This window comes from Cervus elaphus, chromosome X, assembly GCF_910594005.1.
Source record: "Cervus elaphus chromosome X, mCerEla1.1, whole genome shotgun sequence".
Lineage (NCBI taxonomy): Eukaryota > Metazoa > Chordata > Mammalia > Artiodactyla > Cervidae > Cervus > Cervus elaphus.
The window spans coordinates 98,173,443-98,198,784 of NC_057848.1; the positions used below are offsets into that span (position 1 = coordinate 98,173,443).

At 37.1% G+C, this 25,342-nt stretch overlaps 1 protein-coding gene across 2 annotated transcripts in view; it reads left to right on the forward strand.

The window, feature by feature from the left end:
• CHM (CHM Rab escort protein) overlaps positions 1-25,342 on the forward strand; it is a 240,676-nt gene that overhangs the window by 146,684 nt on the left and 68,650 nt on the right. For both annotated transcript variants that reach the window (XM_043895520.1, XM_043895521.1), the window contains exon 9: positions 23,004-23,081. In XM_043895520.1, coding sequence (XP_043751455.1) covers positions 23,004-23,081 — 78 coding nt within the window. The remainder of the gene's footprint in view (positions 1-23,003; positions 23,082-25,342) is intronic.

Consider the following 25,342-nt stretch of genomic DNA (forward strand, 5'->3'; position numbering starts at 1 on the left):
TGTTTTAATACCTAAAATGGACTCTTTTAAGATCAGCAGAATAAGACAGTGTCTGTATGGTACAGATAAATCAAGTGTAAAGCAGAACCATTTGGTCACCTACTTTCAAATTTCAACTTAAATAATTCTGGCCATAATGAGATTGTATTACTTATCTCCAATAGTTTTTGCTTAATGATAATTAAATATCAAATATTATCAAACTTACATGAGAAAAGAAATACTGCTTTATTCCTGAATACTTCCTGGGGTAGAAAAGAATTTTGCTTGGAATGTAAACTTTGGAGCTGGTATTTTCAAGGCCCAGTAAACATACTGATGCTGTTGATATTCAGTCAGTTAAGCAGAATGAATGTTTTTGCTATTAATGATTCTTTATGGAGATGATCTTAGTCACAAAAATATACTAATAAAAATACTAATTAGTCAAAATACTAATATTTCTTAGTCACAGAAATATGCTAATAAATAAATAATAAAATATACTAATAAAGTCGGCCTGATCGTTGCATTTAGAAAGGTTTTTAAAAATATCCTCATATATGATACATAATTAGATTTAAAAAATGAATTTGTCAACCTTGCAGGTTAAACTTGAGCTTGTGTGCATTTTGTTCCCCCTGGAAGATGTCAGACCATGAGTAAAACCTCCCCATAAGTAGGAATGTTTTCTTTAGAAATACCAAGTTGAGTTTGTAAATCTATGTGAGTTTAATTCTTTAATGTCAATTTGGAACATGTAGTTAATACGTTGAAATGGTATAAGAAAAACACATAACGTCTATGGGAAATAAAAGCTAGATAGCAAAAAGAAGGATGCCAAGACAGCAAAGCACAAAAACATAGTGAAAGGTCCTTGGGCAGCTTTGAGGTTCTCTGTGTTGTGGGATGCCCTCTTGTTTTGTTAAGAATAGGATATTTAGAGAACCAGTAGTTCTCAACCCCTTTCTTTGTCAGCATACATTATGCATCCATCCTTTTGTATGTTTGACCCATTCCCAGGGACATACCCTGGGAATTTTTAAAGGCTTTGACATAGGTGAAAGTGAAAGTGTTAGTCACTCAGTCGTGTCTGACTGTTTGTGACCCCAAGGACTGTAGCCTGCCAGGTTCCTCTGTCCATGGGATTTTCCAGGCAAGAATACTGGAGTGGGTTGCCATTTCCTTCTCCAGGGGATCTTCCTGACCCAGGGGTTGAATCTGGGTCTCCTGCATTGCAGGCAGACTTTTCACCGACTGAGCTACCAGGGAAGATCTAGATAAGAGAGGCATAGTCTCTCTTGGCATATGTAAGAGAGGCTGTAGTCTCTGCATAGGTCCCACCGTAAACACCACCCTTTTTTTTTCTCCCACAAACTGAAGACACATAGTCTCACAGAACATTAAGATTGAGAACAGTTATGTTATTAAACATAATAACATGTTTTATATGAGTATAAAATTCATAAGAGATCTGGAATTCATCTATAAGTGATGACTTTTATCACTTTTATCTTGTTAAATGAAAGATAGCTTATTAACAGCCAATATGTATGTTTCCTTGTGTTTTAGGGAAAAGGGAAAACAATTCTTGTTCAGAAGAAAAAAATACTATATAAGATACATGAACTTTAGCTCTCTGTGATTCTAGATTTTAATGTATTTTTAATTTCATAAAGCCAATTGAACAGATGTATTTTCAGCAGTGCATGTATCAGTAAGCGTAGGATTCTGTTTACCCTTTTGATATTTTCTTTCCTAACTTTCTACTGTATACTTTCTGGTTATACCTTGCAGCACATTTACTTTTATTTTTTCCTAAAAGGAAATACTTTTTTTTCTCTTCCTGCTTATCAGAACAGCCATGCTTATGATAAGAAATGTAGACAGTACAGAAGATATGAAGAATGCAAAATTTAAATTGATTAGATAATCTTTTTAAATCAGAAACAGTTTGAATCCTTTTGTGACCCCATGCACAGTAGCTCCTCTGTCCATGGAATTCTCCAGGCCAGAATACTGAAGTGGGTAGCCGTTCCCTTCTCCAGGGGATCTTCCAACCCAGGACTCCCGCATCACAGGTGGATTCTTTACCGACTGAGCCACCAGGGAAGCCCTTGAATCCTTTTTGTTTGGTTTAAAAATGGCCTTCATAAGGTTTATCATCTGTATTTTGACCATCCAGTTAGTTACTTAGTATCCCAGCCTTAATTTATGCATAGTGTCAAAACTACTCTAATACTCGAAAACTAAAACAGCTCCTCCAGATTGCTCAATATGGTATCATTGTACAAACAAATTTGTTGCTGTTGTCTGAGAATCCCAAAGTTTTTTTTTCCCCTACCGCAGCTTCTAGTGTTGTAAGCACATTTTGCCTTTTTAAGTATTTGTATTGTTTATTGACAAAGGCAAAAGCTGATCCTTCTGTAAATAGCTTGAAAAAAATTGAATTTCCCATTAGAGTTTATATAAGAGATAAACTTGAGTCCATATATTGGGAATTGTGTTATGGAAAAAGATTACACACACCCTGTATTTTTTTAAATTGTTTTCATAAGTTTCCAGTGGGGATTGGGAAGAAGAGAGTATATTTCAGAGGTCAAATTACCAAAGTTGAAGTGTTTTTCCCCAGAATGTGGGAACAGTATAGAAACTAGTTCAGTGTTTATACGTTTATGTACTACCCTTTTACAAGATGAAAGAATACTAGTTGTTATGATTATTAAACTAGAAACTAGAAGTTTCACTAAACTAGTTTTTCTACATTAGAAAGTTTTATAAATAAACCAATAAAATACAAAAAGTTTCTGAGATCTTGGAGACTTAAACTGGTTCTGATTTCTTTTTTTTTTTTTTTTTCCCCTTTCCACTGAATATGTCCTCTTTGAAACGTATATCTTCCCTGGCCAAAGGTCGAGCCACTAAACCTGTCTTGCAAATGTATACTCTTGATCATAAGAAGAACCTAGTAAGAGTATTCATTATGTTTGTTACTATCAATACACTGGCAAGTTTTGTGCATTCTTTGATAGCCATATGCATTTTGTCTAAATATCCATGCACTCAAACGCAGTTACACACACACACACACACACACACACACACACACACACACACACACACTCACTCACTCACTCACTCACTCACTCACTCACTGACTGGATCACACTTACTGAGTTTTTTACCAGAGACCTAAAATGAATACGTTTTTATGTGAAAAGTTAGGAGAGCATTGACTATAAACTTGGGCTCTCTGTTTTATCATATGCATATTTAGAAGAAAAGTTAGAATTCATTTAATAAATACATGTATTGGATATATTATACTGGCTCTTCTGTGGGTGCTAGACATATATTGTTGAAAAGAGAGAAAGTCTCTGGTTGAGGCTTGGGGATGTTGAAGAGTGTTACAGATGGAGAGACAGTAGACAAAATTTAAGAGAATTATATGGCAATTGAGTGCTGCCAGAGATGGCACTGCTTAATCTTTTGATGATTTGAGCAAAGAGCCTAGGCAGCTGGAACTGTGTCAGGGGTCTAAGGTGGGATCTTTTGAAATATAGTAAGGTTAATATGAGTGGGACATTGTGAGCAAGTTAATCAGGAGTGGCAATTGTGACAGTACCCCATTGAGACCTTGATGAGCATACAAATGATTGCTACCTGCTCTTTGTAGCATCTCTGCATCCTAATAATTTTTTTTATGAAAACTTTCTATCTTTTGAAATATGATTTCCTTCTGAGGATTGCTTTTTTACTTCTGTGGAAAAAGTACATCATGTTTATTTTTCTTTATTAGTTTGATGTTCTTGTATGATTAAACAGCTTTGATGATAGGACCTCAGCTGAAGGTCTAGAAAACTTTTTAAAAAATAATAAAATGAAGAATTAAATCCAGGACACAGAATGTTCTGTGTGTAAAAATAGATTAAACAAGACTAATATATTAATTTGAACCCTTGCCATTTTCCTCCCTGATCTCCCTGCAAAGCTGTCTGAGCCTTATTTATCTTCAGAAGGCAGAGAAGGTCTCTTGTCACCTTCAGGAAAAACTGGTTAAAGCAAAGACCTACTGTTCATTTTTCATATATAGAATCCCACATGCATAATTTTAGAAATGAAAACATTGCCTTGTATTTTACATTTCAGAATTTGAGGAATATTTTCAGAGATTCACTTTTTTGTGTTTTGAAATTCTAAAGCAAATACAGTTCAGATTTTATTCTTGCAGTTTCAAAATTAGTACAAATGAATATGTTTAAAATAGTTCTTCCATTCTGAAAGTAAAGAAATTAGATGAAGAGATACTTTCTGTTCTGTTGGATTTGTCTTGGGAACATTATATCCACACAGTACATTTCTCTTATAGCAACAGATGCAGTAACCCTGAAGTCTGTTTTCTTTCTTGTTACATTAGTTTTTAATTAAACAAAACAACTAGTCAGAGGCAGTTACCGTCTATGAAGATTTATTTTGGAAGTGACCTTCACTTTATTAGCTGAAGCAGTAATCAGCAGAATTAATAGAATAATTAAATTATATACAAATTCATAAATCATGAATAGTGCTATCAAAAAGTTCACCTAAAATGGGTCCTGTTGTTTTACAGGTACATTAAAAAATATCACAACTGCTAATTCCAACCTACCTTGATAGGCGCTGAAATTGCTTTCTTAAAGACTGTGTAGGATATGGGCTACCAGCCTCAAATTTTAACAACTGTTAATTTATCTGTAATGCAACTCGTTGTCACCAGGGCAAAGTTGAAAGCGAGTACAGTGTTGGTATGTCCTCTTTCAGTAAAATCTGAATCATTTCTCTTACTTAGAATGTTAACACATTATACTTTGGTTATTTACTATTTAATAATATAGAGGTATTCCTAATACTTTTCAGATACTTAAATTATCACAATGAAAATATAAACTTGAAAAATAAGCAATGGTCATTCATGTGAAATTAATATCAGGTCTGTTTAATGACTGAGAGTAAAGACAAATTTTCCTCACTTATGAACTTGTCTTCCTTTTGTCAAATTTAGAGAAAAAAAAGACAATGTCACTTTCAAAGAAACAAAATAAAATAATTACAGTGCATACTGAATTTTAATTTAAAAAATGACAACTTGCTTTCTAAATTCACGAAGTCTTGGATTTTTTTCAAAGATAAATTTACTCTATTTTAATAGGCTCTGACAGATGTAATGCCTGACTGCATAAAGCTGCAGTTAAAATTTAGCTATCATCAGCTATAGGACATGAGTGATGGAGATCTACCATTCCCATACATGCAACTGTAAAAAAGTACAAAGCTCAGAAGCAAGAAATTTTCCATGTGTCCCACTGTAATTAAGTTAAAAAGAACATGCAAATCCAAGTAAAAAGTTTCTGAGAAATAAGCACTGAGTCCAATAACATATCTTTTTTTTTCAAATATTAAACTGCCACTTTTATTACTTCTTTATAACAAGCTCAAGTAAAATTCACAAAAGCAACATAATATCTATTTTATTTTTATTTTTTTATATTTATATTAAATTTTATTATTCAGATAATTGTGTATATTTGTAGTATAATCTAACTCTATGATGCCATTAACCCCAAACAATAGACATTTTAAACTGACAGAACTCAAATTAGTTGGGCTTCCCTGGTGGCTCAGAGGTTAAAGCGTCTGCCTGCAATGTGGGAGACCTGGGTTCGATCCCTGAGTTGGGAAGATCCCCTGGAGAAGGAAATGGCAACCCACTCCAGTATTCTTGCCTGGAGAATCTCGTGGACGGAGGAGCCTGGTAGGCTACAGTCCACAGGGGTCACAAAGAGTCGGACTCGACTGAGTGACTTAACTTTAACCATCTTTCTAAATTCCATATATAAGCGTTAATATACTGTATTGGTGTTTTTCTTTCTGACTTACTCTGTATAATAGGCTCGTTTCATTCACCTCATTAGAACTGATTCAAATGCATTTTTTTAATAGCTGAGTAATATTCCATTGTGTATATGTACCACAGCTTTCTTATCCATTCATCTGCTGCTGACCATCTAGGTTGCTTCCATGTCCTGGCTATTGTAAACAGTACTGCAATGAACATTGGGATTCACGTATATCTTTCAATTCTGGTCCTCGGTGTGTATGTCCAGCAGTGGGATTCCTGGGTCGTATGGCAGTTCTATTTCCAGTATTTTAAGGAATCTCCACACTGTTCTCCATAGAGGCTGTACCAGTTTGTATTCCCACCAACAGTGTGAGAGGTTTCCCTTTTCTCTGCACCCTCTCTAGTATTTATTATTTGTAGACTTTTTGATAGCAGCCATTCTGACTGGTGTAAGATGGTACCTCATTGTGGTTTTGATTTGCATTTCTCTGATAATGAGTGATGTTGAGCATCTTTTCATGTGTTTGTTAGCTATCTGTATGTCTTCTTTGGAGAAATGTCTGTTTAGTTCTTTGGCCCATTTTTTGATTGGGTCGTTTATTTTTCTGGAATTGAGCTGCAGGAGCTGCTTGTATATTTTTGAGATTAATTCTTTGTCAGGTGCTTCGTTTGCTATTATTTTCTCCCATTCTTAAGGCTGTCTTTGCACCTTGCTTATAGTTTCCTTCATTGTGCAAAAGCTTTTAAGTTTAATTAGGTCCCATTTGTTTATTTTTACTTTTATTTCCATTACTCTGGGGGGTGGGTCATAGAGAATCCTGGTGTGATTTATGTCAGAGTGTTTTGCCTGTGTTTTCCTCTAGGAGTTTTATAGTTTCTGGTCTTACATTTAGATCTTTAATTCATTTTGAGTTTATTTTTGTGTATGGTGTTAGAAAGTGTTCTAGTTTCATTCTTTTACAAGTGGTTGGCCAGTTTTCCCAGCACCACTTGTTAAAGAGATTCTCTTTTCTCCATTGTATATTCTTGCCTCCTTTGTCAAAGATAAGGTGTCCATAGGTGCGTGGATTTATCTCTGAGCTTTGTATTGTGTTCCATTGATCTATATTTCTGTCTTTGTGCCAGTACCATACTGTCTTGATGACTGTAGCTTTGTAGTATAGTCTGATGTCAGGCAGGTTGATTCTTCTAGTTCCATTCTTCTTTCTCAAGATTACTTTGGCTATTAGAGGTTTTTTGTATTTCCATATAAATTCTGAAATTATTTGTTCTAGTTCTCTGAAAAACACCTTTTGTAGCTTGATAGGCATTTCGTTAAATTTATTGATTGCTTTGGGTAGTATACTCAAGAAGATCCATATTTTAAATTGTAATGCACAACATCTTGAATAATAGTTGTTTAACATAGAGCGTTCATAACAAGGTAAATAAAAATTTCAAAAGAAGACTTAGTGAATAACTGAGGCATTGTATTGCAATGACAAATGTCTCCAGGGACCAGTCAAGTCATAGAAAGGAAGCGAACTAGGGGAGGAGATGGAGGGAATGGTAGCGATCACAGTGAACTCTTTAGCATAGGGCACATTTAGAGGAAGCAGCTGCTATACGACCATTAGTCTTAATTGCAAACCCATTGTTGTCAAATTTTCTCTTATGCAAAGATGCCAGAGGTCCAGATTGTGTATGCCAGGGGAATATTTTTTAATTGTGAGGTCATTCAAAACTTATCTATAGGCAGATTTATCCCATGGACTTCCAGTTGGCAACTCCTTGTTGTAGATAAATGACAATTTTTACATGTACATTTAAGAGGAGGATATTTTTCACCAAACTGAGTTTTTTAAAACTTATTATAGCCATTCCACAATTTTTCTTCATTGCATCAATTCATTCTTCATTGCATCATCTTTATTGCAATTTTTCACCACATCATCATAGTTAACAGCTGTGGTAGGTAGTGTATTTATACCATGCACATACCATTCCCTAAGTCTAGGCTTGGATTTTATTATGGCTGTTGTTTAGTCACTAAGTCATGTCCAGCTCTTTGCGACCCCAAGGGCTGCAGCACATCAGGCTTGCCTGGCATTCACTATCTCCTGTAGGTTGCTCAAGCTCATGTTCATTGAGTCAGAGTTGCCATCCAACAGTCTCATCCTCTGTATTTTGAGTTACTATATAAATTGAGCAGCCCTTAAGGAAACCACAAGTGTTCCAGTGGAATTTTTCTTGTCACAAATTGACAGCCTAGAAATATTGGGGTTAACCTTTGACTCTGTCCTAATTACTGTGTTATTTCTTCTCAATTTCTTGGAGATATGCTTTCCTCAGTTTGCACTGTTCTGTCCTGATCCAGGACTTATCACTTAACTGAATTCCTGCTGTAACCCCTGGCAGCTCTCCTGCTCCCAGTATCTACCACCTTCTTTGAGCTGACATGTCACTTCCAGTGGCATTCTGTTGTCTGCTACATCAAGTCCAAAAGCTTCTATTATCACATTCCATAATCATGTGATCATTCAACTCCTTCTTGTCTTTTCCAAATTTGTCTGTCCATTCAGTTATTGGGCTTCCCTGGTAGCTCAGCTAATAAAGAATCTGCCTTCAATGTAGGAAAACCCACTCAATTGGTGGGTCAGGAATTGAGATCCCCTGGAGAAGAAATAGACTACTCACTCCAGTATTCTTGGGCTTCCCTAGTCGCTCCGATGGTAAAGAATCTGTCTGTAATGCAGGAGACCTGGGTTCCATCCCTGGATTGGTAAGATCACCGGGCGAAGGGAATGCCTACACTCTTCTGTATTCTAGCCTAGAAAATTCCATGGACAGAGGAGCCTGGCCGGCTACAGTCCATGGGGTCACAATGAGTTGGAAATCCTGAGCAACTTTCACTTTACTTTCAGTTATTTAGATAGATATCTATGTGCATTCTCACCTTTCCTTATATTTTCTCATGTTTTAGAGAGAAACGTGCCCTCACCCTCAACAGCCTAACCTACTCCTCTTCAAGGCTTGATTCAGGGTTAGCCATCAGATCTCCCTCCACTACCTCTGGCTGCAAGAAGCACTGTGCTTTTCAGCAAGTAGTTTAACTTCTCTGATTCTATAACAGGGAATTGATCCAGCTCTTGTAAAGATTTTCTCTGGTTGTGACATTCTTTAACCCCATATCTTTAAACATATTGACTTTTTTCTTCTCTAAGCTCCTTTATAATGCTTTTAGTCTCTACCATATAATCTTCAGTTTTTCTCTCATTATTACACTTAATAATGTCATTTGTCTCACATGCTTAACAAAGGGCTGAGTCCGTACCTTATACTTTTGCATCTATTGTAAATTAATGCAGTGCAGGTGTCTAGCTGGTTAATTTGAGCACTCTCAGTCTTTTACACAGCCCGAGGTGAATCATGGCTGATAGCTCTACCTTCAGGTCCCAGCCAGTACTGTTAACCTTTGCACTGAAAAGGTTTGCAAGCCTTTTCTAGGATTTGTCTAACAGAAGTGACTATCCTTTGTTTTATTTTACTATATGAATTGCTATGTGCCAACAAAGGAAAAAGTGAGTATCTTGGATTGCAGAGACCTGGGTCACTTTTGTGTGTGAACTGTCTCAGTTTAAAATGTGAGAGACTTGAGCAGAGGTTTAGTTTGGGAAGGGCAGTTGAAGAAAATCAGTTGCCTTGGGGTATAGAGAAGGTGTAGAGGGTACATAGTTTAAAGAAGGAGCCCAAGGAACCACAGAGGAATAAGGCTAACTATTTGACCTGAGAGTTAATTTTGTGATAAATAGCTAAAGGGTGAAGTTATTGAACATATAACCCACAGGAGGAAAGAATACGGTTTTGTGAGGTAATTATACCTCATCATCTAACAGGGTTCTTTGAGAGGGGTAAAAAAAGTGTGTACAAGAAGAAGCCAGTGAACTTCAGATTTTCAAAAAGCCTTTGATAGATTTTGTACCAAAGACTGCTTTAAGAAATGTCCTCTCAAACCAGAATTGAAAGAGACACATGTACCCCATGTTCATTGCAGCACTGTTTACAATAGCGAGGACATGGAAGCAACCTAGGTGGTCATCAGCAGACAAATGGATAAGAAAGCTGTGGTACATATACACATTGGAATATTATTCAGTCATTAAAAAGAATGCATTTGAATCAGTTCTAATGAGGTGGATGAAACCGGGGCCTATTATACAGAGTGAAGTAAGTCAAAGAAAAACACCAATAGAGTATACTAACTAATGTGGAATTTAGAAAGATGGTAATGATGACCCTATATGCGAGACAGCAAAAGAGACACAGATATAAAGAACAGTCTCTGTGGGAGAAGGTGAGGGTGGGATGATTTGAGAGAATAGCATTGAAACATGTATATTATCATGTGTGAAACGGATCTCCAGTCCAGGTTCGATGCATGAGATAGGGTGCTCAGGGCTGGTGCACTTGAATGACCCTGAGGGATGGTATGGGGAGGAAGGTGGGAGGGGGGTTCAGGATGGGGAACACATGTACACCCATGGCTGATTCATGTCAATGTATGGCAAAAACCACTACAATATTGTAAAGTAATTAGCCTCCAATTAATAAAAAAAAAGAAATGTCCTCTCACCATGGGGTTGGGAATATTGTTTAGTCATGTGTAGAGATCTAGTTTTGGAGAAGGAAATGGCAGCCCACTCCAGTACTCTTGCCTGGAAAAATCCCATGGATGCAGGAGCCTGGTAGGCTGCAGTCCATGGGGTCGCTAAGAGTCGGCACGACTGAGCGACTTCACTTTCACTTTTCACTTTCATGCATTGGAGAAGGAAATGGCAACCCACTCCAGTGTTCTTGCCTGGAGAATCCCAGGGACAGGGGAGCCTGATGGGCTGCCGTCTATGGGGTCGCACAGAGTCGGACATGACTGAAGCAACTTAGCAGGAGCAGCAGCAGCAGCAGCAGAGATCTAGTTTAAATAGAAGGAAGGAACAAATGGGTAGTTTAAAATGAGCTCTTACCTTCATGGAGAGATTTTTACAGTAGGCTTTGTTTGTTTTTAGCATTTTTATAAATAATTGAAGAGTCAACATAGTAACTCCGGGTTGCTTCTCAATTTATAGTTGACATTGAGAGCTTGTAGATAGTAAAATATAATACTAAGCTGAAGAGTATTATCTGAAGGACTGTTTTAGAAGGCAGTATGAGAAGGCAGAAAAATGGAATGCAAGACTATATCTCTAAGAAGATGGCTGCACACATATATTTCGACTCATGGAAGAGATCCAGGAGTCATTATGTAGGGATCTCTGAAGATACTTGCCTTGGATATTCATGTATCTGCATTCAGAAGGACCTACATAATTCTGGATGTAATCATAAAAATCTGTTATTGCTGGATTGAAAATTGATGCCTCTTTACCCGTGTTATTTGTACAATTTGAGTTTTGAAGATTAGGTGGCAAATGGATCAAGGATTTGAATAAGGATTATTCAAATAAGAGATGAGTATATCATATCAAACCTAGCTCAGTTGCTCAGTCATGTCTGACTCTTTGCGACCCCATGGACCCCATAGAGTCCAGCCTGCCAAGCTCCTCTGTCCATGGGATTATCCTGGCAAGAATACTGGAGTGGGTTGTCATTTCCTCCTCCAGGGCATCTTCCTGACCTAGGGATCGAACCTGCTAACCCATGTCTCCTGCGTCTCCTGCAGAGGAGATTCTTTACCAGTGAGCCACCTAGAAAGCCCGAGTATATCAGCAGAGAAAGTCTGAGAAAGGAAATTAAAAGAAATCTCATGAAGAGCATAAGTTGGTTTACTGTAGACTTGTTTGCTACATCCCAAAAGTTTGAACAAAAGGCTTTCTTTTAAATTTGAAAGATCTGTTTTTAAATGAATTTGCTTTAGCAGACGTGTGGCAAATAAGAAACATGAGGCTATTAGTCTGAGTGTTCAGACTGAAAAGTTCTATTTTATCAACAACTTAGTTTAAATTATAATTTGTTTAAAGAGTAGTCAGTAAATACCAGTCAGTGCTTTCTCATCAAAAGCTCTGTGGATATCATTGTGATAGGCTATATTGAAGAATCATTGAATTGGCATAGTGATTCTGACCCTTATATAAACCAGGGAGCCATTTTATACAAGAACTGTAGATACAGAACCTAGGTTGTGACCCAAGCATGTAAATTGACCCCCAATACTTTGGGAAGACTTTATTTTTTAAAAATTGAATGATGACTTGTACTCTATAATTTGTGCTAATTTATTCTTGGCCCCTGGTGCAGTTATTAATACAGATCTGTTTCTGTCATCCAATACATAGTTTTATTGTGACTTTTCCTATAGAAGGTTAAATTTAAGGACAGGTGGAAAAGCTGGGGAAATAAAAGAGAATATATCATCCACAGAATGTCACCAAGAACAGAGAAAGCTAGATATATGGCTGAGATCTATAAAATAGGGACAGTTTCTGGGAGTGAGCTTTATGAAGGCGATGTATTGCTTTTTGACAGCTTTTTCTAAGTTAAGCATGATGATAATGCCTTCCCAGAGTGATACCAGTGCCTAAAGGGCAATCCATCTGCCCACAGCCTTTTCAGTGAGTGTGAAACTTGCATCAAAAGACCCACTGGACTCAGATACTTGTATCATATAATTTCTTGAATTATCAACAGTGCTATGCCCTTCCAAGTAAATGTTAACTCCTTGAAAGCACAGAAACTAATCTCTTCACTATGCCCTCCCATGCAGAAATTAGTATTAAATAGTAATTTTGAAGGATGCTCAGGAGTTGTGGTCACTGAGTTGGTAAGACTTAGCTGACCCTAATAACCACACACCAGGTGGAAGAAGAGCATTTCTGCAGAAGCCCTTCAAAGCACTTATTGTACAGCAATACTCTTATCAGACTTGAGCAGTAACATTTGATTGTCACACATTTCAGAGGGGAGACTGCTCTCATGGATAGGTATATTACCTTAAATTTGTCTTCAGGAAGACATATTCCTGCTACATCTAGTCCATCAGCAATTCTTGTCAGAGTTATGTCTTAAATATGTCCCCAGTCTCTCCACTTCATGTCTCTTGCCATGACCCTACTTCAGGCCAGCATCATCTCTCGCTGGTCTACTGCAGACATAACTGGCCTCCCCTTTTCTACTCTTGCCCCGTTGACAATTCTCTCAACAGCAGCCAGGCTCATCTTTTTTTTTTTTTTTTTTTTTTAATACAAATCTGATTATGTCACTGTCCTGCTCAAAATCTTCTGGTGGTTTCTCATTGTACTTAGAATAAAATTTAAAGTCTTCCCTCTAACCTTTGAAGCCCTGCATGGTCAAGCCCCTGACTATCTCTGTGACCCCATTTCATGTGATATTTCTCACTAGTCACTGTGTTCCAGCCCTGCTTGCTCTCTCTGTCTCTCTCCCTCAAATACACTGAGCTACTCTTCACTTCTACATTTTCAAATTTGCTGTTTCTTCTGCTAAGTATATTCTTCCTCCAGATCTTCACGTGGTTGATTTCTTCTGGTCACCTAGGTCTTAACTCAAATGTCAGTTCCTCAAAGAATTATCCTGTCTAATCCTTATTATCCTGTCTAATGTTCAAATCCCTGCATCACCCTCACATTATCCTGTTTTATTGTTTCAGAACACATCACTATCTTCTATTACCTTATTTCTTGTTTATTGTCTCTGTTGTACATTAGATAAGTTGTGTGTCAACAGGACAGCATTTGTCTTGTTGACTTTGTATCCGTGATATCCAGAACTATAGCTGATACATAGTAGGTCTAGTTTCATAAATATTTGGGAATGAAGAGGTAAATCTCAGTGCTTATCAGCATCAGCAGTTCACTTGCAACTGTCACAGTTTCCTCTGGGGAAGGTAGTTGACTTGACCAGGTACCCAAGTTGCTTAAATTGTATTAGAAGAAAATACAGGCCTTGAACACCTAGAGGCAGATTGTCATACTCAGTATCAACAACCTCAGATATGTAGATGATACCACCTCTAATGGTAGAAAGCAAAGAACTAAAGAGCTTCTTGATGAAGGTGAAAGAGGAGACTGATAAAGCTGGCTTAAAACTCAACATTCAGAAAACTAAGATCATGGCATCTGGTCACATCTCTTCATGGCAAATAGAAGGGGAAAAAGTGGAAACTGACAGATTTTATTTTCTTGGGCTCCAAAATCACTGTGGACAGTGACTGCAGCCACAAAATTAAAAGACGCTTGCTTCTTGAAAGGAAAGTTATGTCTAACTTGAGCAACCTATTAAAAAGTAGAGACGTCACTTTGCCAACATCACTTTGTCCATATAGTCAAAGCTGTGGTTTTTGCACTAGTTATGTACGGTTGTGAGAGTTGGACCATAAAGTATGCTGAGCATCGAAGAATTGATGCTTTCGAACTGTGATGCTGAAGAAGACTTTTGAGAGTCCCTTGGACAGCAAGGAGATCAAACCAGTAAATCCTAAAGAAAATCAATGCTGAATATTCATTGGAAGGACTGATGCTGAAGCTCCAATACTTTGGCCACCTGATGTGAAGAGCTGATTCATTGAAAAAGACCCTGCTGCTGGGAAAGATTGAGGGCAGGAGGAGAAAGGGGTAACAGAAGATGAGATGGTTGGATGGCATCACTGACTCAATGGACATGAGTTTGAGAAAACTCCAGGAGATAGTGAAGGATAGGGAGGCCTGGTGTGCTGCAGTCCATGCGGTTGAAGAGTTGGACACGACTTAGTGCCTGAACAACAACGTTCCAGCAATGTGAGAGATTAAGCCAACTGTACAGTTAGATGTTGTAGTCCTTGTAAGACCACCCGTACTTCTGACACAATCTACACATTTGGGGTATTCCCAAAACCAGTCTCAGTTTTGGTGGTTCATTAGAAGGACTCCCAGAACTCACTAAAAGCTGTTAACTCACAGTTATGCTTTATTGCAGGGAATGGGTATAAATTGAGATCAGTCAAGGGAAGAAGTGTGTAAGATAGAGTTCAGGGTGGCTCCACATGTAGAGCTTTCAGTTGTCTTCTCCCCATGGAGTCAGGACAGTGTTACTCTCCTGGCATTGTTGTATAGAAGTATTCACAAAGGATGGCTAAACAGGGAAGCTCAGCTGAGCTTCAACTGTCCAGAACTTTCATTGGAGCTCCATCACCCAAGTGTGACTGATTTACCCATGGAGCTGATCTCAGTCTCCAGCCCCACCAGAGGTTAACTGATATCACAGTTCCCAAAGTCTCCATCCTAAATCAAACTTCAGTCTTTCTTAGTCTTAGACTAGTCCCTACCCTAAGACTCTCTGGTATGGCCAGTCCCCACCGTCAGACATACTGTTAGACTGTCTGGTGACCCAAGGCCCACGGACAAACAAAGACATATCTTTCAGGCTTGACATTTCAAGGGCTTAGAGATCACTTCTGAGAGGCCAAAGACAAAGGCTAGATGTCTTTGTGGGCCAGGTTAAATTCTTTATCACACATATGAATGTACTATATTTTCTTTGTTTCATTGTCCTCTTGATGGATATTTCTGTTACATGTGATGTATATCAAATAGTACCTATTTCTTTAATGAATGAGTGCTTTATGTAATACTGTGTGCCAAGCCCTGTGTAACTTCTTTTCAAATAGTAACTCATTTAATTCCCAGAAGAATCCTATATGAGATAAATGCTATTATTCTCATTATACAGATGAAAATAGGATACTGAAAGGTCACATAACCGCTAGATGGACTAGCTGGGATATAAACTCAGGCAGTCAGAATCCTTCCTCATAACCACTATGATATGCTGTCTAAAAAACAATACAGCAAAAATATATTTATGCACATCTTTTGTATATATATATCTGAGAGTCTGTAAGATTTATGCCTAATAGTAAAATTGCTGCACTGTAGGCATATGCATCTTCAACTTTATTAGACATGGCCAAATTATTATCCAAACTGATAGTTTTAAAATAATTTGTAAGATATTTGTATATATCTTTCCTAGTCCATGGCTTTTCACTTTCTTTTATTGTCCAGATGTTTATCACTTAAAAATACTTTTTTCAACATTTTCTCTACGATTTAGCTTTTTGTATCTTATTTAAGAAATGTTTCTTTCCCCTGAACTCAAGTATATATCCTCATATATTCTAGAAGCTTTGTCTTTTATATTTATACTTTCATCTACCTGGGCTTGATTCTGTATATGGTATAAAACAATTGCCTCAAAACCACTTGTTCAGTGATCCATTCTTTCCCCACTGGTCTGTAATGCCACCTCTGTCATAATCATTTTCATATACTTATGGGTCTTATATTAGTTTGCTATCACTGCCGTAATAAATCACCACAAACTTATTAGCTTAAAACCATGCAAGTATGTTGTCTCACAGTCCTGGGTGTCAAAAGCCTAAAATGAATAGGCTGGGCTCCTTCTCTCTTGGGGCTGTAGGAGAGAATCTATTTCTTGTCTTTTTTTTTTTAATAGTTTTTTTTTTAATTTTTATTTATTTATTTTTTTGTCATACATTGATATGAATCAGCCATAGATTTACACGTATTCCCCATCCCGATCCCCCCTCCCACCTCCCACTCCACCCGATTCCTCTGGGTCTTCCCAGTGCACCAGGCCCGAGCATTTGTCTCATGCATCCCACCTGGGCTGGTGAACTGTTTCACCATAAATAGTATACATGCTGTTCTTTTGAAATATCCCACCCTCACATTCTCCCACAGAGTTCAAAAGTCTGTTCTGTATTTCTGTGTCTCTTTTTCCGTTTTGCATATAGGGTTATCGTTACCTTCTTTCTAAATTCCATATATATGTGTTAGTATGCTGTAATATTCTTTATCTTTCTGGCGTACTTCACTCTGTATAAGGGGCTCCAGTTTCATCCATCTCATTAGGACTGATTCAAATGAATTCTTTTTAATGGCTGAGTAAAATTCCATGGTGTATATGTACCACAGCTTCCTTATCCATTCATCTGCTGATGGGCATCTAGGTTGCTTCCATGTCCTGGCTATTATAAACAGTGCTGCGATGAACATTGGGGTGCACGTGTCTCTTTCAGATCTGGTTTCCTCAGTGTGTATGCCCAGAAGTGGGATTGCTGGGTCATATGGCAGTTCTATTTCCAGTTTTTTAAGAAATCTCCACACTGTTTTCCATAGCGGCTGTACTAGTTTGCATTCCCACCAACAGTGTAAGAGGGTTCCCTTTTCTCCACACCCTCTCCAGCATTTATTGCTTGTAGACTTTTGGATAGCAGCCATCCTGACTGGCGAGTAATGGTACCTCATTGTGGTTTTGATTTGCATGTCTCTGATAATGAGTGATGTTGAGCATCTTTTCATGTGTTTGTTAGCCATCTGTATGTCTTCTTTGGAGAAATGTCTGTTTAGTTCTTTGGCCCATTTTTTGATTGGGTCATTTATTTTTCTGGAATTGAGCTTCAGGAGTTGCTTGTATATTTTTGAGATTAATCCTTTGTCTGTTTCTTCATTTGCTATTATTTTCTCCCAATCTGAGGGCTGTCTTTTCACCTTACTTATGGTTTCCTTTGTAGTGCAAAAGCTTTTAAGTTTCATTAGGTCCCATTTGTTTAGTTTTGCTTTTATTTCCAATATTCTGGGAGGTGGGTCATAGAGGATCTTGCTGTGATTTATGTCGGAGAGTGTTTTGCCTATGTTCTCCTCTAGGAGTTTTATAGTTTCTGGTCTTACATTTAGATCTTTAATCCATTTTGAGTTTATTTTTGTGTATGGTGTTAGAAAGTGTTCTAGTTTCATTCTTTTACAAGTGGTTGACCAGTTATCCCAGCGCCACTTGTTAAAGAGGTTGTCTTTTTTCCATTGTATGTCCTTGCCTCCTTTGTCAAAGATAAGGTGTCCATAGGTTCGTGGATTTATCTCTGGGCTTTCTATTCTGTTCCATTGATCTATATTTCTGTCTTTGTGCCAGTACCATACTGTCTTGATGACTGTGGCTTTGTAGTAGAGCCTGAAGTCAGGCAGGTTGATTCCTCCAGTTCCATTCTTCTTTCTCAAGATTACTTTGGCTATTCGAGGTTTTTTGTATTTCCATACAAATTGTGAAATTCTTTGGTCTAGTTCTGTGAAAAATACCGTTGGTAACTTGATAGGGATTGCATTGAATCTATAGATTGCTTTAGGTAGAATAGTCATTTTGACAATATTGATTCTTCCAATCCATGAACACGGTATGTTTCTCCATCTGTTTGTGTCCTCTTTGATTTCTTTCATCAGTGTTTTATAGTTTTCTATGTATAGGTCTTTTGTTTCTTTAGGTAGATATACTCCTAAGTATTTTATTCTTTTTGTTGCAATGGTGAATGGTATTGTTTCTTCAATTTCTCTTTCTGTTTTTTCATTGTTAGTATATAGGAATGCAAGGGATTTCTGTGTGTTAATTTTATATCCTGCAACTTTACTATATTCATTGATTAGCTCTAGTAATTTTCTGGGAGAGTCTTTAGAGTTTTCTATGTAGAGGATCATGTCGTCTGCAAACAGTGAGAGTTTCACTTCTTCTTTTCCTATCTGGATTCCTTTTACTTCTTTTTCTGCTCTGATTGCTGTGGCCAAAACTTCCAACACTATGTTGAATAGTAGTGGTGAGAGTGGGCACCCTTGTCTTGTTCCTGATTTCAGGGGAAATGCTTTCAATTTTTCACCATTGAGGGTGATGCTTGCTGTGGGTTTGTCATATATAGCTTTTATTATGTTGAGGTATGTTCCTTCTGTTCCTGCTTTCTGGAGAGTTTTAATCATAAATGAGTGTTGAATTTTGTCAAAGGCTTTCTCTGCATCTATTGAGATAATCATATGATTTTTATCTTTCAATTTGTTAATCTGGTGTATTACATTGATTGATTTGCGGATATTAAAGAATCCTTGCATTCCTGGGATAAAGCCCACTTGGTCATGGTGTATGATTTTTTTAATATGTTGTTGGATTCTGTTTGCTAGAATTTTGTTAAGGATTTTTGCATCTATGTTCATCAGTGATATTGGCCTGTAGTTTTCTTTTTTTGTGGCATCTTTGTCTGGTTTTGGAATTAGGGTGATGGTGGCCTCATAGAATGAGTTTGGAAGCTTACCTTCATCTGCAATTTTCTGGAAGAGTTTGAGTAAGATAGGTGTTAGCTCTTCTCTAAATTTTTGGTAGAATTCAGCTGTGAAGCCATCTGGCCCTGGGCTTTTGTTTGCTGGGAGATTTTTGATTACAGTTTCGATTTCCTTGCTTGTGATGGGTCTGTTAAGATCTTCTTTTTCTTCCTGGTTTAGTTTTGGAAAGTTATACTTTTCTAAGAATTTGTCCATTTCATCCAAGTTGTCCATTTTATTGGCATAGAGCTGCTGGTAGTAGTCTCTTATGATCCTTTGTATTTGAGAGTTGTCTGTTGTGATCTCTCCATTTTCATTTCTAATTTTGTTAATTTGGTTCTTCCCTCTTTGTTTCTTAATGAGTCTTGCTAATGGCTTGTCAATTTTGTTTATTTTTTCAAAAAACCAGCTTTTAGCTTTGTTGATTTTTGCTATGGTCTCTTTAGTTTCTTTTGCATTTATTTCTGCCCTGATTTTTTAAGATTTCTTTCCTTCTGCTAACCCTGGGGTTCTTCATTTCTTCCTTTTCTAGTTGCTTTAGGTGTAGAGTTAGGTTATTTATTTGGCTTTTTTCTTGTTTCTTGATATAAGCCTGTAATGCTATGAACCTTCCCCTTAGCACTGCTTTTACGGTGTCCCATAGGTTTTGGGTTGTTGTGTTTTCATTTTCATTCATTTCTATACATATTTTGATTTCTTTTTTGATTTCTTCTATGATTTGTTGGTTATTCAGAAGCGTGTTATTTAGCCTCCATATGTTTGAATTGTTAACAATTTTTTTCCTGTAATTGAGATCTAATCTTACTGCACTGTGGTCAGAAAAGATGACTGGAATGATTTCAGTGTTTTTGAATTTTCCTAGACCAGATTTATGGCCCAGGATGTGATCTATTCTGGAGAAGGTTCCGTGTGCACTTGAGAAAAAGGTGAAGTTGATTGTTTTGGGGTGAAATGTCCTATAGATATCAATTAGGTCTAGCTGGTCCATTGTGTCATTTAAGGTTTGTGTTTCCTTGTTAATTTTCTGTTTAGTTGATCTATCCATAGTTGTGAGTGGGGTATTAAAGTCTCCCACTATTATTGTGTTACTATTAATTTCCTCTTTCATACTCGTTAGTGTTTGCCGTACATATTGCGGTGCTCCTATGTTGGGTGCATATATATTTATAATTGTTATATCTTCTTCTTGGATTGATCCTTTGATCATTATGTAGTGTCCTTCTTTGTCTCTTTTCACATCCTTTATTTGAAAGTCTATTTTATCTGATATGAGTATTGCGACTCCTGCTTTCTTTTGGTTTCCATTTGCATGAAATATTTTTTTCCAGCCCTTCACTTTTAGTCTGTATGTGTCTCTTGCTTTGAGGTGGGTCTCTTGTAGACAGCATATATAGGGGTCTTGTTTTTGTATCCATTCAGCCAATCTTTGTCTTTTGGTTGGGGCATTCAACCCATTTACATTTAAGGTAATTATTGATAGGTGTGGTCCCGTTGCCATTTACTTTGTTGTTTTGGGTTCACGTTTATACAACCTTTCTGCATTTCCTGTCTAGAGGAGATCCTTTAGCATTTGTTGAAGAGCTGGTTTGGTGGTGCTGAATTCTCTCAGCTTTTGCTTATCTGTAAAGCTTTTGAATTCTCCTTCATATCTGAATGAGATCCTTGCTGGATACAGTAATCTAGGTTGTAGGTTATTCTCTTTCATTACTTTCAGTACGTCCTGCCATTCCCTTCTGGCCTGGAGGGTTTCTATTGATAGATCAGCTGTTATCCTTATGGGGATCCCTTTGTGTGTTATTTGTTGTTTTTCCCTTGCTGCTTTTAATATTTGTTCTTTGTGTTTGATCTTTGTTAATTTGATTAATATGTGTCTTGGGGTGTTTCGCCTTGGGTTTATCCTGTTTGGGACTCTCTGGGCTTCTTGGACTTGGGTGGCTATTTCCTTCCCCATTTTAGGGAAGTTTTCAGCTATTATCTCCTCGAGTATTTTCTCATGGCCTTTCTTTTTGTCTTCTTCTTCTGGAACTCCTATGATTCGAATGTTGGGGCATTTCACATTGTCCCAGAGGTCCCTGAGGTTGTCCTCATTTCTTTTGATCCTTTTTTCTTTTTTCCTCTCTGCTTCATTTATTTCCACCATTTTATCTTCTATCTCACTTATCCTATCTTCTGCTTCCGTTAGTCTACTCTTGGTTCCCTCCAAAGTGTTTTTGATCTCATTCATTGCATTATTCATTTTTAATTGACTCTTTTTTATTTCTTCTAGGTCTTTATTAAACATTTCTTGTATCTTTTCAATCTTTGTCTCCAGGCTATTTATCTGTAGGCCCCCTGCATTCCTTGACTTGTGACCCCCTTTTAGCAGTGGCATCACTCTGACCTCTGCTTCCATCTGCAAATCTTCACTGACTTTGACCTTTCTGCTTCCTCTTTTAAGATACCTTTCTGATGACATTGCATCCACTGGGATAATCTAGGATAATTTCTCCATCTCATGATCTTTAATTTAATCACATCTTCAGAGTTCCTCTTGCTGTGTAAGAGAATGTAGCCACAGGTTCCAGGGATTAGGATGTGGACATCTGTGATGGGAGCATTATTCAGTCTACCACAGGCTTCTTCCTGGACGTTCCATCATTCTTAATGTTTTTAATCCATCCCTTTTTAGCATACTCATTTTAACTATCTGAATAAGGTTTTGTGGGAATCTAATCCTTCTGTTTGTTATGTCCATTAATTCTCACTCAGGATAAGACGTATTTCTTCATCTGTTGTGTTAGATTATAAGCTCATCATAAGGGAACTCTGTCTTTGATAATTTCATGTAGCCTGGATAGAGGTCATATTGTTCTAGAAAGTTTTAGCAGTTGCTTCCACAAAATTTCCCAGGGTACTACTGACCCAGGTGGGGCCAGTGGTAAAGAATCAGCCTGCCAGTGCAGAAGACACAAGAGACATGGGTTCTATCTCTGGGTCAGGAAGATCCCCTGGAGTACGAAGTAGCAACCCACTCAGTATTCTTGCCTGGAGAATTCCATGGACAGAGGAGCCTGGCAGGTTACAGTCTTTGGGGCTGCAAAGAGTCAGACACAGCTGAGCTATTGAGCGCACACACTGGCACAGAGCCATTTTTCATGATGTTTTATTGGTTAGTGAGTGAAGTTGCTCAGAGTTTCTCAAATCATCTCTAAAATTTCAGATTTCCAGTCTGTGTGAGAGAAGACCACTGGTTATAAATACAGAAGAATATACATCCTTGAAGGTGGATTCTTTACCATTGAGTCATTGTGGAAACCCACACAGGGCTTTAGATAAAACAATTTAATGTTTTCTCTCTCTTGTAGTCAATGGATTTTCTCCCTTGATCACCTTTTCACTCAAGTATAGTCCTTTATGGATCCAGATGTTACTAGAGACTATCTCATTCTCTACTCCCTGCCTTGTTTGAATCCTAAGGCCTCTCCTTTCCCTACATGGGCATTAAAACTCCAGCCCCTAGATTCTTGAGTTAGGCAAACTCATTAGAGCTTCTGTAGCATTAACTCCTGTGCTTATTGCTCTGGTTTTCAGTTCCTGATTTAATTTGTGCTTACTTTTATGGTAAGTAAAATTTCCAGAGCCTTCCCAGCTTGTTTTTTCCTTAGCATTTCTTTATGGTCACTTCTGTTGTGGGGGGGTCTCATCCATCACCTCCTGAGGCTATTTGTAGCCTATATACTTTAGGTAGTCAGTAGCTGGTTTGGGAGTCGGGGATAACTGAGTTTTGTTTAGGGATACTTTCAGGTTGGTCACAATTCTAGGTTTTCATGTTGTATTATTAGCACTAATACCTCTGCTGCATTAAAATATTAATCTTATCTCTGAGATATTCTTAATACCATGATAGAAAAGATAATAAATTATCAAAATCTTTTTTTCTCTAAGACCAGTTAAATTTATTAGATGTTAGATATTTTAAAAAACATTATTTTACCTTAATTTTCAACTCAAGAATTCTAATCCTCATTTTCCTATTCTCTTCCTAGAATGTGTGCAGTGTTTGGTGGAATCTATTGTCTTCGCCATTCAGTACAATGCCTTGTAGTGGACAAAGAATCTGGAAAGTAAGGATGATATAAGTTACCTTCCTATATTTACACCCCCAAGCACAAGTGAAAAATGCTAAAGTCGATTTTTTTAAAATGATTCTTCAAAGATCCTCCTTGGTGTTAATAACATATCAACCTTGATTAAAAGTAATTTGTGTTTAGATCCTCCAGAACAAGGAAAGTGAGTTCAGAATATAGAAACTAAATTAATTTCCCTGCAATATGGCTATAGCTCCTGATCATCCAAGCTCGGAAGACAAATCATTTCAGCTGCTGGGGGTGGGTGATGAGTGATGTTAGTTTTCCTTGTGGCCTTACCTCCTCTAATTGATTTTCATCAGATGACAACAAAGCCCTCTGTTATTGCATTTTTAAAAATGGATCTCACCTAAAGACTCATCAGATTAATCTCTGCTGATAATGCATGTCACTCCAAGAGAAAATACTTTAATGATTTTTAGGTAGATTGTTGTCATAAACTATGCTGCCCTGTTATCTGAGGATGAATTCCTTTACAACCGTATCAGGCTTGCAGGCTGGTTTAGGATTGAAATAAGAATGTACCTACTTTTAATGAAAGCTGAACATGATCGCTTTATCTGTTCATTTTTATATTTCAGTTATATTTTTCTAGGATTTATTATTCAGTTACTAAAATATGTTCTTGTCTAAATTACACTAAGTAGTATTTTTTTATTTCTGGGCTTTACATTTAAACATAAATGGGTTAACTGCATCAAATTTTAGGAGCTGTTTAAATTGCTATGTATTTTTCTTTTTTTAAGCATTTACTGACCTATATCTCTTGTATGACTGTTTTTAGGGATATATAAAGAAGTAGTATTGTTCAGGTCATAAAATATCTTAATATATGGAACTAGAAGCTTAAAAATATAAAATTTAAGCTGTTTTTTCATTTTATAATAATTTTGTATAGTCTAAGCAACATAAGGTGTTAATTTCTTATAGGCCAGTTATAGTGCAATAACTAATATTTTGAGATATGGTGGAGAACAAATTCAACTAGAATATATAATATTTAGACAAGGAAAGTAATTAGTATAAGATAAAATAGGCACATGGTTTAAAAGCATATAATTATCTTTAGCACTTTAACAGAAAGGTACTACATAAGTGAAACATTAATAATTTACAGTGAAAAATCTACCCCACAGGACCAAGATATATTGATACGTGAGGACTCTCTGGAGGTTCATGAAGGAATAGTTGTCTTTATGATTCTTAGAGTCATTTTCCCTTATGCATTCATTTTGAAGCATGAGTTACGTATCCATGATAGAAAGCTAGATAATGAATTGCTTGTTTGGTGCTTATTTACTTAGATTCTTTTACCTTTTGGAGGCCTCATTCCAGTCCCACATGTTACTCTTAGTGACATAAAGAATTTGCATGGCTCATGTTCTTTTTTGTTTTTCTTAAAGGATCTGTTAGTACAGTAAAAAGCATCTGTTGCACTAAAGGCTGCGTTTACCTTAACTTTGACTTAGTTTTTATTACAAACTCTAAAAAGAGGAATTTTTCTTTGTGGTCTGCTGCAGATTTTGGACTGCAACAGATAGCTGAGGGCCCAGGCTCTGAAGACCAAAGTTTGGTAGTTTTCAAATTTAAATGTGTCTGTAAATCACTAGGTAATAGGTAAACTTGTAAAACGAAATGCCCATTTCTGTGCCTCATGCTGGCAGAGTGAAATTGGATAATGTGCTTAGAGTGGAGCCAGGAAATTTGCAGTTTTAAGGAACACCTTCAGCTGAATATAATGTAGGTGCTCCTTAGATGAAACCAAGAAACACTGATCTGTAAGGTAAAGTTCAAGATTTAGCCAGTGGTACTATGTTCCATGATGGACTAGGGACTCTAGGTCTTAATTCATTTCTTTTGTATCTTTGTAGAAAGACCTTAAACATAATAATTATTCTTTAACAACTCTTAAGGCATGCAATGGTCAGGTAACCCTGGAGTAAAAGGAGACCTGGAACTCTGTCACTGCCATGAGGGACAGTGGGCAAGTCACTTGTCTCTGGGCCAGTTCCTTTGGCTATGAGTTAGATGGACTCTGTGGTAGTTTTCAGGTCTCCTCCCAGATATGACATGCTTTAGTTGAGTTACTGAAAGTACTTAGAAAGTACTTGGTTTTCCTTAGCACTTAGAAATAAATTATCTTAAAATGTTTTATATGCCCAAATATAGTCCATTCTCACATATTGGGTAACCTTCAGTCCAGTGAAAAATTTTAAAAAATGTTAGAACAGATTGTA